We start from the raw sequence: 13,457 nt of genomic DNA on the forward strand, positions 1-13,457 counted from the left end.
GTTGCATGCATTGTTTTTCTCTCAAACGATCGGTTTGGATGAAGCACTGTCACCATTACCCGCAAAAAGGAATGTTGTCCCCTTTCATAACATGGGAAACAAACATCTGCACCTTTTTCAAATCGAAAGGAAATTTCGGTGGAAGTTTATCTCCCACACCCATGCCCTCCTCCGTAGAAGAAGCCGCCTCCGTATTATTGATAGTTGAAGCAACAGCCATGGGTGCAACTGTAATGCTCCTCATCAACATAATCATAATGGAAGCAATTTGCGCCTAGAATTCCGACCCCTAATCCCAAGGGATTGGCCTTTTCTACTGCAATTTGAGGTCTTGTGGAAGCCTCATGCTCCGAAAAATAAGCATGAAAAGAATGGCGATAACAGAAATGGATTTATAACCATTTACGATCATGCAGATTATGGCTCCCACTATCCTTGCCTTAACAACCAAACTTATTATCCTAACTCTTTCTTTCCTTTCTTGATTTTAGGAATATTAAGAATTAGTTTTTATAACTAATTCGTGATTTAAAATTACTTTTACACCGACTTATTATGATAGAGATATTACATACTCCCCCCCTAACAAGAACACTGTCCTTGGTGTTCATCTCTCATCAGAACTTTAGATTGTACTCATGGTATAACCATCTAAACCACACAAAATGTGATCCTTCCTCTTTTAAAATCAAAGATTCCATTCCAAGAAATGACAACAAACAAAATAGTAATGCTATAACATAAGAAAAATTGATAGCCATAAGCATTCATAATTGCAAAAATATGCAAGTTCTAATTGCCACCACTTGGCCCTTATTCAAATTCAAAAAACCAAACTCTATATCAACTTACCATTACTTACCATCTACCCTTGAGAATCATGAGCACTTTCTCGTAAGCATTTTGATATTGGTTGGACAACCCATCAACCCTCCATGGTAAGGAATCCTGTAATGTTCGACAAACAAATTCAATCGCATTAGTCATAATTTTGTGGGTCAAATGAAATACTTTTAACTGTCAATCAATTGTGCAATGTTAGATGATTTTTAAATCGTAGTGCTTTTACAAGTACATAAAGAGCTCATCACTACTCCACATGCACACTGAATTAACTCTCTCTAAGGACATCCATAGAGTACTTCTAAAAGTAGCAAAAGAGCACCTAGCTCTCTAAATGTCAATCACTGCATCAACTGAATATTGCCTAAACCACCACTAAGACGTTCACAAAATTAATAATACAATAAAGGAATTAAAATTTCCAATAACTCCTTATTGAGCACTAATCTCATTTCTTGTTAAATTTGCATGACATAACTATATGTAAAATTCATTTTTAGCATAAAATATAGCTGATTAGTTAATTTCTTTAGCTATGAGAACCACAATAGGCTAAATAATTCCCAACCGAAAGGAACTAGTTTCCACAACCAGATTGAGTCATTTTCACATCCAGACAGTTTCTTTGATAGAGACCTTACCATGTCTAACATGGAATTCAACTGGCTAACAAGCTCAAGAATTCTAATGACCACATAAACTCTTTTCCCTTATTGAGATAATTTATCTCTAGGGAGAAGGAATCCGGGCAGACGAGTACCATCAACCCCTCCAGGCAGGTAACTATCATCAACCCAAGGCATTCTAGCCTTTCACAACTATCTGCAACTGTCTGGCATGTTAAATTTCTCTTTTATCACTATCCCCAAGCTAATTGACACAATGAACCATATAGTCATTATTGTTAACAAAACAAACATGCATGTATACCATGCATCTACACTCAACCCTCAACATGGGTCCACAACTCTAGATTGTTAGCAAACACAACTGACATACATGTTGTATGCGTTTTGATTTCCAATTAACACAATCATGCATATCATATAACATTATTCTTTCTCATTTATGATTGAAATTCTCATTGCAACATTTTACGTGACGAGTTTTTTTTCTTGTTACCATTAAGCTACCACTACTTAATCCTATCAACAACATTAGTTATACATATGCATCATTTAACAAGTATTCACTTCCATAATCTTTTTAGTTTGCGGCACAATACTTCCATGCATAAAATTATATGCAAATATTCATTACTGTGTAAATTCCTATGATAGTTGAGGTAACAATCTAAACATTTTCCAATTTCCCTCAATGTATTGCCATCAACAGACCAATACATGAAGTAACTACCATAATCACTTGTTTGTGAATTGTGATAAGCTCAAATCAAATTCAATTCATGCAAATACGTGCTATTAGTTAGTCATACAACACTAACCAATCACAACTACCAATCATCTTAATGAAACCATGGCAAAACTTAATCAAAATTAGTTATGACAATCAAGTCTTGCTACTTGACTCAAAGCATATTTTCAATATCTAAAGGGGTTCTTCTAATGTCCTTTTAAAAAAATCTGTCATCCTATTCAAGGATGTTCCCCATAATTTATATTCATGCAATGGCTCATTAAGTTTCGTTAATTGTAACTTCAATCTTGTTTAATAAATGCATCATTGTTGTTGCCATATTTGCAAATCAAAAGTTGGTGGTCGATTGTCACTTTCCTCAATGAGTGTTCAATATTGTTCTAAGTGTAATGAGTGTTCAATATTTTTCTTAAGTGCGACAAAAGTTTCATTGTCTTTTATCCTCATCAGGAATTCCAATGTCATGAACATAGTTATGCAGCAAACTTTATTACTTACTACTTGAAGTAGTTTAAACATGAATCACACTTATCATGCCGAAAGTAGTGTACTACGTAAATCAATATGTGAATGGTTAAACTCATACCTGAGTTAATGCTCACTGGTGGCATACCTCAATTTCTTTTCCGCTTACCAATTCCCAAAGGCACCAGTACTGCAACCTTTAGCTCTGATACCACTTGTAACATACCCCGATAACCTCACATGTAAAAGCATGGAATCAGAATTTTTTTATACAGATTACTCACAAGTAATTATCAAATTCACAACTCCACAATTCTTCATTAACCATTACATATAATGTTATTTAGTACATCAGGTAAATTGCAATAGAAGACAATAAGTTGCATAACCATTTGCATAACCATTAACCACCATTGTGGTATCTCATGAACCTTTCATCCATTTTATGATTGTCCTTAACCGTATTAAATAATCACTTACTAGGACATTATGAGTATCCCATCAAATAAAGAACCATCATCATCAAGGATTCAACATCATCAAACTGACACAAAAGGAAATCACACCATTGAACACCAATATACTCTGGAAACCCCGTAGGGTGAAAACCAACAAATGTTTGATCTTATTATTAAACGCTCGTGAGGGATTTCACCCCTCACTCAATGGCTTATAAGGGATTCCATCCCTTAACCATTGTTATAAAATCATTATAATGGATTATCATTAAGTTGTCAAATAACTAGCTAAAAGCTAATATAGTTTCCATGTAATCTTTTACTTACATACCACCACATACAACATTCCTTGGGGCATGATTGTTCTAGCAATGTACATTCCTACAACTCGAACTCATCTGCATGGACCATTGATCACTTTCCTGCAACAATGTTAACATCAGTTTTCTTTGGCACCAACTACCATCATTTCCTGTCAATGTTGTCATCAACAAGCTTTGGCAACAAGATTAGATACCATATTAATGAATCAATAATCAACCTCTAAAAGAGTTTCTTTAACCTCTACTCATATGCATGAGCAAGCATGAAATACTATTTAAATAGTACATATACTCAAGTAAATATTGTTTTACCTCCACAATATTTATTCACACTAATGCATAATTCTCTTTAAGAGATCTAACTATTTAGTTCTACTAACATATATAACACAATCGTTATATCTTCATACATGTAATAAATTGTTTTTTCTATGCTTAAGCACATATGTTCTTTTCACATACTTTTCAAGAACTCAACATAGTTTCTCTATCATACAAAGAACATAACTCTTATATTATCACAATGACTATTCTTTGTGCATACATTAGCTTACCATAATAGCCCTTCTTTAATATATGCAACACATATTCCCTTCACTCGAATACTACCATCATTTCATGTAACAAATCACATACTTATTTCTTAAAAGAAGTCATTATAACCTCATTTCTCTATCTTCCTATATGAAATATTCTCAAGCTTCCATTTCGAGAACTTATTAAATATATCCATCTTTATGCATAAAAATCAAGATACAAAAACTAGGTGAACTTACCCTTTATGAATCACAATCAAGAAGTCAACACAACCCATCTATGAAGATAATCTTTCAAGAGATTATATTTTTCAAGAAAGTGAACATGACCATTTTCTCTATGTACACACAAAATCATATTTCCAAAATCACAATAGCTACCCTTATTTGCATGCAACATGTGTTTCTTTCCAAACACAATTACTTTTACTTCAATGCACATGGTCTTTTCATGAAACAAGTATGGATTCTTGCTCTTGCATGAACACTATTCATGTGTGTCTTTTGAGGCAAGAATCTCTATCTTTGTTTTCCAGGAAATCTCTTATAAAGTTATTATTTTCATGCATGAAGAATGCTCTCTTTTTCTAACAAGACATTATATTTGTGTATATAAAACATACATTTTTCTTCAAGAAAGTTAGAGTGATTATCGATGTGCCAAGAAGCACATCGTATTGCAATTTCTATCATGCATGCAATGCATAAATTTTCCACAAGAAACTTCGAAATTAACTAGTATCCCAATGCAATAAAGCATATATCCCTTTCCAATAAAATCCAACTTAACTTCTATTTCTTTTATATGCATTCTTTTTTTTCCCAAAGATGCAATATTAACTTCTATTTCTTTAATATGCATTCTTTTTTCAAAAAATGCAATAGCTATTGTTTAAATATGTATTCTCCTTACCCAAAATAGTTATTTCTATGAGAAAAATAACATATACTTATCTCAAATACTAACACAAACTCTTATATTTCCCAAGATGGTCATAAATACTTATCTCTTTAGTTGACCCGCAAGAAATCCAAATCATGCATTCCAAACATTCCAGGAGGAAATTGAGTGTGAAGCATCAAAAGATGATCTATGTGAGAGGGATTTTTATAGAATATGTCTTGCCAGAAGCCACAGTAAATATGGAGCACACAAGAGCTGTGATGATGGCAACCTTAACCTGACCTCTTCGTGGAAAGGCTTCCGCCCGGCTATGAGAACCCTCACCAGAATTTATCGCCCACTGCCCTTTACACTTCAGGTTGTGCGGCAGAAAACTAAATGCCAATGATATTTCCCTAGAAGGTACTCTCTAACTTGACCACTATAGTAGCATGCCAGTGGATGGGCGAATTCATGGTAACTCCATCAGGTAAACCAAGAATTAAATGGAAGTGAAGAGCTGTGACAGAGACAAGAATAAATGTCGACATGCCTGGTATCCACCCCAAATACCATCGTAGAGCCCCAACTATTGCATGAATTCACTCCAGCAAGAAGACATGCATAAAATGATGAACCTAAAACCCTGCCAACCACTGCATGCATCGCTTTTCTTTCAAAGGATCGGTTCGGATGAAGCACTGTCACCATTACCCGCAAAAAGGAATGTTTTCCCCTTTCATAACATGGGAAACAAACATCTACACCTTTTCCAAACTGAAAGGCAATTTCAGTGGAAGTTTATCTCCCACACCTACACCCTCCTCCGTAGAAGAAGCCGCCTCCGTATTATTGACAGTTGAAGTAGCAGCCATGGGTGCAACTGCAATGCTCATCATCAACATAATCATAACGAAAGCAATTGGTGCCTAGAATTCCGACCCCTAATGCCAAAAGGGATTGGCCTTTTCTGCTGCAATTTGAGGTCTTGTGGAGGCCTCATGCTCCGAAAAATAAGCACGAAAAGAATGGCGATAACAGAAATGGATTTATAACCATTTACGATCATGTAGATTATGGCTCCCACTATCCTTGCCTTAACAACCAAACTTATTATCCTAGCTCTTTCTTTCCTTTCTTGATTTTAGGAATATCAAGAATTAGTTTTTATAACTGATTTGTGATTTAAAATTACTTTTACACCGACTTATTACGATAGGGATATTACACAAACACTCCCTCTATCAGATTTTTTGAATTTTTTTTGCCTGGATTCTGGCCACTTTTGGTCATGCGGCTAAATATAAATAAACTAGAGGTATGGTAAATACATAAAACTTGTTGTTATACTTACTCCAGAGGTATGGTAAATAAATAAAAATATAAGTAAATTAGAATTATGGTAAATAAATAAAACTTCTTTTTATATTTACTCAATAAACCTCTATATATTTACAAAAAATTAAAAAAAGGTTTTATTTAGGTGAAGCCTATGGGCCAAATACCATATTTATAAAAGAGGTATCATAAATAAATAAATATAAAATAGGTATAAAGAGGTATGATAAATATATAAAAAAATATCAAATATGATTGGAAACCAACATCTAATTATATACCGAGCCTTTGGGGGCATTAGCATGGACCAAATTATTATTAATTCGGCACAAAAAAAATATTAATTAACCCTAATATTAATATTAAAAGATTAATATTAATAATATTATTATATCTAATATTGATATTATTATATTATAATACTAATATTATTAAATTTAATAACTTTGGATTAATATATATATATATATATATATATATATATATATATATATATATATATATATATATATATATATATATATATATATATATATATATATATATATATATATATTAACTCTAGATATATATGGGAGGGAAGAACAAAGACATTGAGTGACAGGCAGAAATATAGGGGGCGTGACAAGGGAGAGATGGAGATAAACTGAATAAAATGGGAGAGGATAAATGAAGAGAGAGAGAGAGTCGGGGGAGTGGGAGAGGTAAAGAAGGGTAAGAGAGGGAGAGGGATAAATAAAGATGGAGGTGGGAGAGAGAGAATGAGAGAGGGAGGGAGAAGGAGAGAGAGAGAGGAAGATAGTGAGAGGATTGGAGAGAGAGAGAGAGAGAGAGAGAGAGAGATCGGGAAGAGACACAGGGGTAGGAGGGAAAGGGAGAGAGAGGAGGAGAGAGGGAGGGATAAAGAGATGAATTTGGAGGGGGAGAGAGGGTGGGAAGAGAGGGAGTGACAATGGAGAGATGGAGAGAGAGTGTGTAGGCTTAGGGGTGAGATAAAGAGACAAAGAAGGATAGATGGAGACAATGGGGGAGAGAAGGAGAGAAAAGGAGAAAGGTGAAGATATATTAACACAGTTGGAGAGAGAGAGAGAGAGAGAGAGAGAGAGAGAGGGGAAGGAGAGAAAGGGAGAGATAGGAAGTAAAAGAGAGAGGAATTGAGAGGGAGGAGGAGAGTGATGGGGGGAAGAGAGAGGATTGGAGGGGAAAGATAGAGGAAGAGAGAGAGAGAGATAGAGAGATAGAGAGAGTGATGGGGGAAGAGAGAGAAAGGGAGGAAAGAAAGGAGAGAGAAGAAGGACGAGAAAGAGGAGGAGAGAGGGAGGGATGTAGAGATGGATTTGGAGGGGGAGAGAGGGAAAGAAGAAGAAATCCACAAAGAGTGAGAAGTGGAGAGAGAGAAAGAGTGACAAGGGAGAGTGTGTATGTTTTTGGGTGAGATAATCAGACAAAGAAGGAGAGATTGAGAGAATGGGGGAGAGAAGGAGAGAGAGAGCCATATAGTAACAAAGCTGGAGGGTGAGGACAGAGAGAGAGAGAGAGAGAGAGAGATGGGAGAGAAAGGGTGAGAGAGGAAGGAAGAGAAAGAGATATGGAGATGGAGAGGGGAAGAGAGGGAGTATGACGAAATACATAGAGAGATAAAGGTGGAGAGATAGAGGGAGTAACAAGGAATATGGAGCAAGAGGGAGAGAGGGTAGTAGGAGGGAATAGAGATAGAAGAGAGGGAGAGGGAGACAAGGGGAAGAGAGAGAGAGAGAGATGGAGAGGAGGAGGGAGTGATAGATAAATATGTTAGAAAACGAGAGTGTATGGTTTGGGGGTAATATGGAGAGACAAAGAGAGATATAGATATAGATGGAAGGGGAAGAGGGGGAAGAAGAGAGAAACAGATACATGGAGAGAGGGATAGAGAGATTGATAGATATGGGGTGAGAGAGCATGTGATTTGGGGGGGTTGACATAGAGAGACAAAGAAGTAGTGTTGGAGGGAGATATATGTCGAGCCGTAAAAGGGGTCTTTTTCACCTCTAATTACCTCACATTAACTTGTCAATCCAGGAACGATTTGTTATCTCAAAGAGTGTACTCCGTTTGAGGTTGTCATTTTTCAGAGTAATCCTAGTAGTATAGTGCTCAAGAAAATACAAGAGTAAACGAATGCTTGAAAGGAAATCTACTTGCAGCAAAATACTTTGAAGCTTAAATCATGAATTTGGAAAACTAAGCAATTTATCAATCAAAGGTCCAGTAACAATAACTCATGCCTTTGGGGACTGATGTAACTAAAAGTAATCAAGGAACAAATCATCAATCTAGGGACTAGACAGCAAATGCAAATGCCCACTACAGCTTCATATTGTTCTGCACACCAAAGCAATCAGTAATGCACATAACAAGAAATGGAACAGCAACTATGAAATGGAACAACAACTAGAAAATGTAACAGTAACTAAATCTGATGAATAGCAATACCTTAATCTACAGAAACAAGTACAAGAACCTTATCCTACAGAAATAAAATATCAATCTTTACTAAAAGGATAAATCAGACAGCAAATAGAAATGGAACGGAAACAAATTACCAATGTAATATAGAGCAGCGCGTAGTACCAATTGTAGATACACGGTGCTGAAATAGACTATACACATAACACACAAAAATATTAAGAAAAACAGTAATCTGATTCTGATACCACAAGTATTGATCCCGATTAGAAAGGGTAATGATCACAATTCATAATGGAACAACAACATTAATTGAACAACAATTGTATGAAGTATAAACCATAGACGAATACAGTAACACCAACTTAAGAAAATTACAGCTCGGCTACTTTGAAATTGAGCAACAATAGCATTCTTTAAAGAATAGCGATGTTACATTAATGATTGTAAAAGAACAACAATGCATTGTAAGATCAGAATGCACAATATGATTTTCCTATTGCAGAGAATGATATATAAAATATAACAGAGTTGTGATATAAGATAACAAAACACACTAGATTACCACTTAAGGCTGATAATACAAACCACACACGAACTAAAGATAATGATACAAGAGCAAGTGTTCCACCAGGGCTGGGCCCTTAGCCTCCAGGGACACACCGCTTGAGATTATTCCAGAATCACAGATGGAACAACAACCAGTTTTATATTAAAGCATTAAAGCATAGTTACAGTAGATCACTTCTCAACGAGAGTCGATGATCAAAGTTTCGAAATACAGAGAAAAGTTACATGAAGATTAATAATCTCTCGGGCTAGCAGTGTTGCCCCTACTTATAACAGCTGAAGCAGAGATATCAAGGATGCAAAAATAGTTAAGCAGTGATCCCTCAGGATCAAAGGATGCAAAAATAGTTAAGCAACGATCCCTCAGGATCAAAGGATCTTGAGGGATTCACCAAACTGTTAATCCTCAGTTATTTGGTAATTTTCATGCGCCGAGTCGATATCTCCTTTTCCTTTCCTTTGCTGAGATGTTTCAATTTAGATCATCTTGTTTGCATATGGTTCCCTACCAAAGGGAAAATGGTTAGCTTGGCCCTGTCTTTTTCCTTGGAGTGGCAATCTTTAGTTTTTCCCTTTTCCTGCATAATAAATGGAAATTATTATCTTTTTTATGTTGCGTATAAATCTTTATAGATTTTGTCATGATTTCCCATTATCTACCTAGTTCATGATGCAAAGTTATTACGAGTTCTAAAGAAAATATGGCAAAATAGTCAATGAAAACATACCTTCTTCAATACTCCACACACCCCCCTACTTACCCTTTTTCATGCCCTCATGAAAACATTGTAGTTGACATGTAAGGCAGTGAGAGTAGGCTGGAGATGGCATCTCATGTGGTGGCCTACAGCCATGATGCCTAACTAGGTGTTCAAAAAGATGGCCTGTTTGACCCTCAGGAATCTCATACAAGGCTTGGTATCTAGGTGCAGGGTGCCAAATAATCAGACTTCGAAACCTATATCCTAACCAAGATGGACCTGCCCTCAAGATAATTTCACCATAGAGGTTAAGATGATTAGTGGCTAACTTAAAATTCTAGTAATTAAATGGTTCCTTGAGTTGGATGTTCGGATTAGAGGTCTAATATCAAAATTTAGCAGCTGCAATGGCAAGGTCCTTAATGATAAATAAATATTCTATCCCTTGCCGATTGGTTGCTATATGAATGGGTTTTAATGCATCAATCACGCATGGAGTCCTCATAAGGCTTCTGTGTTTGTTCCATAACTGTAATGGATCTCTAGGCTCAGCTCTTACCCATAAGTCTAATCTATTTTCTTGTCTTTGGAAGGTATTATAGGCTTTAAGACATTTAATTTGATTAAATCCAAATGAAATAAATGCCTGGAGTTGGATATCCCCAATGAAAGGGCTAGGGTTCTGCTCTGTGTCTTGGTCTAACACAAGGTTATGGAGATAGAATTCACATAGTAGTCGTTGAACTTTCGGTCAATAATTCTTACAACAATTTATAAAATCATCAATGGTATTAATTTGGATAGGGGCTCCTGCTTTGACAGCCTTAATTTTCAATTGCAAATATCGTTCCATTAAAAACAAGGCATAATTCTTGGCAGGGGCTCTACATGCTAGGACGTCAGTGTAGAGAGAGCATAAGGTATCCATCTTTCTCATGACTACCTCTAATCTATGAGTTACCTTTGTGACTCTTTCTTGTTCTTTTTTCCATCCTTCAAAGGCTTGGCTCTCGGATAAATTGACATTCCTTAGTTGTTGGTGTAATTCTTCATACTTTTCTCGAGAAACCATTTGTTCTGTAAGTTCTTCAACTGCTTGCTAAGCTTGCATCAAATTCTCTCATAGGTTTACTGTCCTCGGATCGTTGTCCCACATAGTAGTGTCCAGTGGAAGATTGACTTGAATCTTCCTATTGTGTCGCCTTGTGTTTATAGTCTGTATCATTTCAGAGGATTGTGCCTCTGTCTGAACTTCCTTGTCATAGACCGATATATCGTCCGTTTTCACTTCAACATGAGCAGCAGCAGAATTTTGTTCCTTTTTCTTTTGAATGACAGTCTGCACTTTAACAAGAGTTTGAACACTAGACTGTTCTTCGACAACAATTTGAACGGCAGACTATGCTTCAGCAAACTATTCTTTGACAGCAGTTTGAACTGCAGGCTTAACAGGGATCTTTCGAATCTTCTTCTTGGGGGGTATCAACGGAGTAGCCGCATGTCTTTCCCCTGAAGTTCTTTTTACTCTTTTTCTCATTCTTAAAACCCTGATTTGTTGTCGAAGTCGAGCTATCACATTTAGCAACCTTTAATGTTCTTTCCATAATCGTTTGATTTCTTCTGTTTCCCTAGAAGGGACAACTGTCTGTTTTTTTGGGTCTGGACTGTCATCCTGGCCAATTCCTCAGTTTTCCTCTTGGGGTACTTCTTCGATGTTTGGTTTAGGCTGCTCAGGGGTAGAAACCCCAGCTGGCTCTGTTACTTCTTGGGTAACTTCCTTGTCCACCCCTTCTTCTTCACGCAATTCTTATGGTGTATTCTAGCTGGGAGTAGATTGTTCCCCTCCCATATCTTCATTGTTTTCTTCCCCTGTCATGCTTTCAAAATTATTTTTTATATTTTCTTCCCCATCGTGCAATTCCTCGAGTGCATTTTTATCCTGAGAAGAATTCTCTTTTGGTTCTTCCTCAGTCTAGAGGCCTAGCAGGCTGAGAGGCTAGCCATATTCACCCATATTGGCTAGAATTTTGGCCAATTCATCCTCTCGAAATGGATTTTTCAATGGGCTCTCTTCACATTGTTCTGCCTCCGCCTCCTCCTACTTAGGTCGCTCAGTCTCTTCCTCTGTCTCTCCTTCCTCATTTTCTTCCGTTTCCTTCTCGTTCTCTTCTCCTTCCAATTGCGGGGGTTGCTCATGCCCTGAGTCATCTATCTCTACAGGCTGGCTAGTACACCCTTGGGGATTTTCCAATATCCCTCTAATTCCTGCCAATCTAACTGATTTTATACTTTTTGATGGTCTATTTGGTGTACTAACAGTATGTTTGTGTTTTGGGGCTGGCAGAGTTGGTGCCCCATCTATTATAGCAATTAGTTCTTCCCAGCTGCTTTGTTGTTGAGCCAAACTATGGCTGACTATCAGCCATATTAGCCCATGGTGACTCACTACCAATTCCACATGTTGTGACTTTTTCATGCTCTGGGCAACATCATGCAGTAATGAATTTAAAAATGTAGGCAGGTTAACAGAGCATTTTTCTTTTAATACAGCTAAGAGTTTAAGGTGTCGTGGTCTTACCACATCTTTCCTGCCTTCACAGGTGATGTAGCTCTAGATGATCCTTGCCAATTCTGCCCACGACTCTCCTAATGCTATTGGTAGGACTCCCTTTCCTCTGACTGTGATATTATGGCCTTCATCATGGAAGATCTCCACGATCTTTTGCAATCTCTCCTTCTTCAGGGTCCAGATACCTCCAGTGGCTGGTAGTCCTAAGACCTCCACAATTACGTCATCGGTGATTGCTATATGTCTTCCCCTTAATGTGGAGCGATTTTCTTGTAAATTTTGCAAGAATTCTATTGCCACAGTCTCGTTGGATTCCTGAATGCGATTAAGATAGACTAACAATCCTACCTTTGCCAGGATTTCCCGTGCAGCATTGGAAACTATCAATACCTATGGTTCTCTTTGAATTGATCTTCCTCCCAGACAAATATCCTGATGTGCATATCTTCTGTCGTATGAAACAGGTAGCCCCCAATCCAGGAAAATCAAGCACCTCTTTGGAAAATTTGTTTTTGTTCATTGGGGGTTAGATGTTTTGGTAATTTACCTATTGGTAAGTAATTCGCAACATGAGCATACAAGGGTGTTTTAACAGTGACAGCAAATAAATGCTCATCTGGGAATTGATCTTCAACTGCTGCTGCATCCACTATTTTTGGCATTCGCAAGAGAAATTCAACTACAGGATTTCCTTTTTCTTGTTTGTTCTTGATTGTAATATCAAATTCCTGCAATAAAATCAACCATCTAGTTATTCTACCATTTGTGATTGGTTTACTTGCTAAATATTTTATGGCAAAGTGATCTGTATATAAAATAACAGGATATCCAGTAATGTAATGCCTGAACTTATTGATAGCATGTATTACAGCTAGAAATTTTTTTTTAGTAACAGTATAATTCAATTCAGCAGGGGATAGATTCTTAGCAATATAATAAATTGCATATG

At 36.7% G+C, this 13,457-nt stretch overlaps 1 protein-coding gene across 1 annotated transcript in view; it reads left to right on the forward strand.

The window, feature by feature from the left end:
- Positions 1–5,578: 5,578 nt before the first annotated feature.
- Positions 5,579–13,457, forward strand: part of LOC149173058 (MADS-box protein GGM13-like) — a 41,460-nt gene continuing 33,581 nt past the window's right edge. The window contains exon 1 of the mRNA XM_089426559.1: positions 5,579–5,810. Coding sequence (XP_089282685.1) covers positions 5,579–5,810 — 232 coding nt within the window. The remainder of the gene's footprint in view (positions 5,811–13,457) is intronic.

This window comes from Pinus tabuliformis, chromosome 4_2 (assembly GCF_031772625.1).
Source record: "Pinus tabuliformis cultivar Carrire ecotype Pingquan chromosome 4_2, CPIR1, whole genome shotgun sequence".
Taxonomy (NCBI): domain Eukaryota; kingdom Viridiplantae; phylum Streptophyta; class Pinopsida; order Pinales; family Pinaceae; genus Pinus; species Pinus tabuliformis.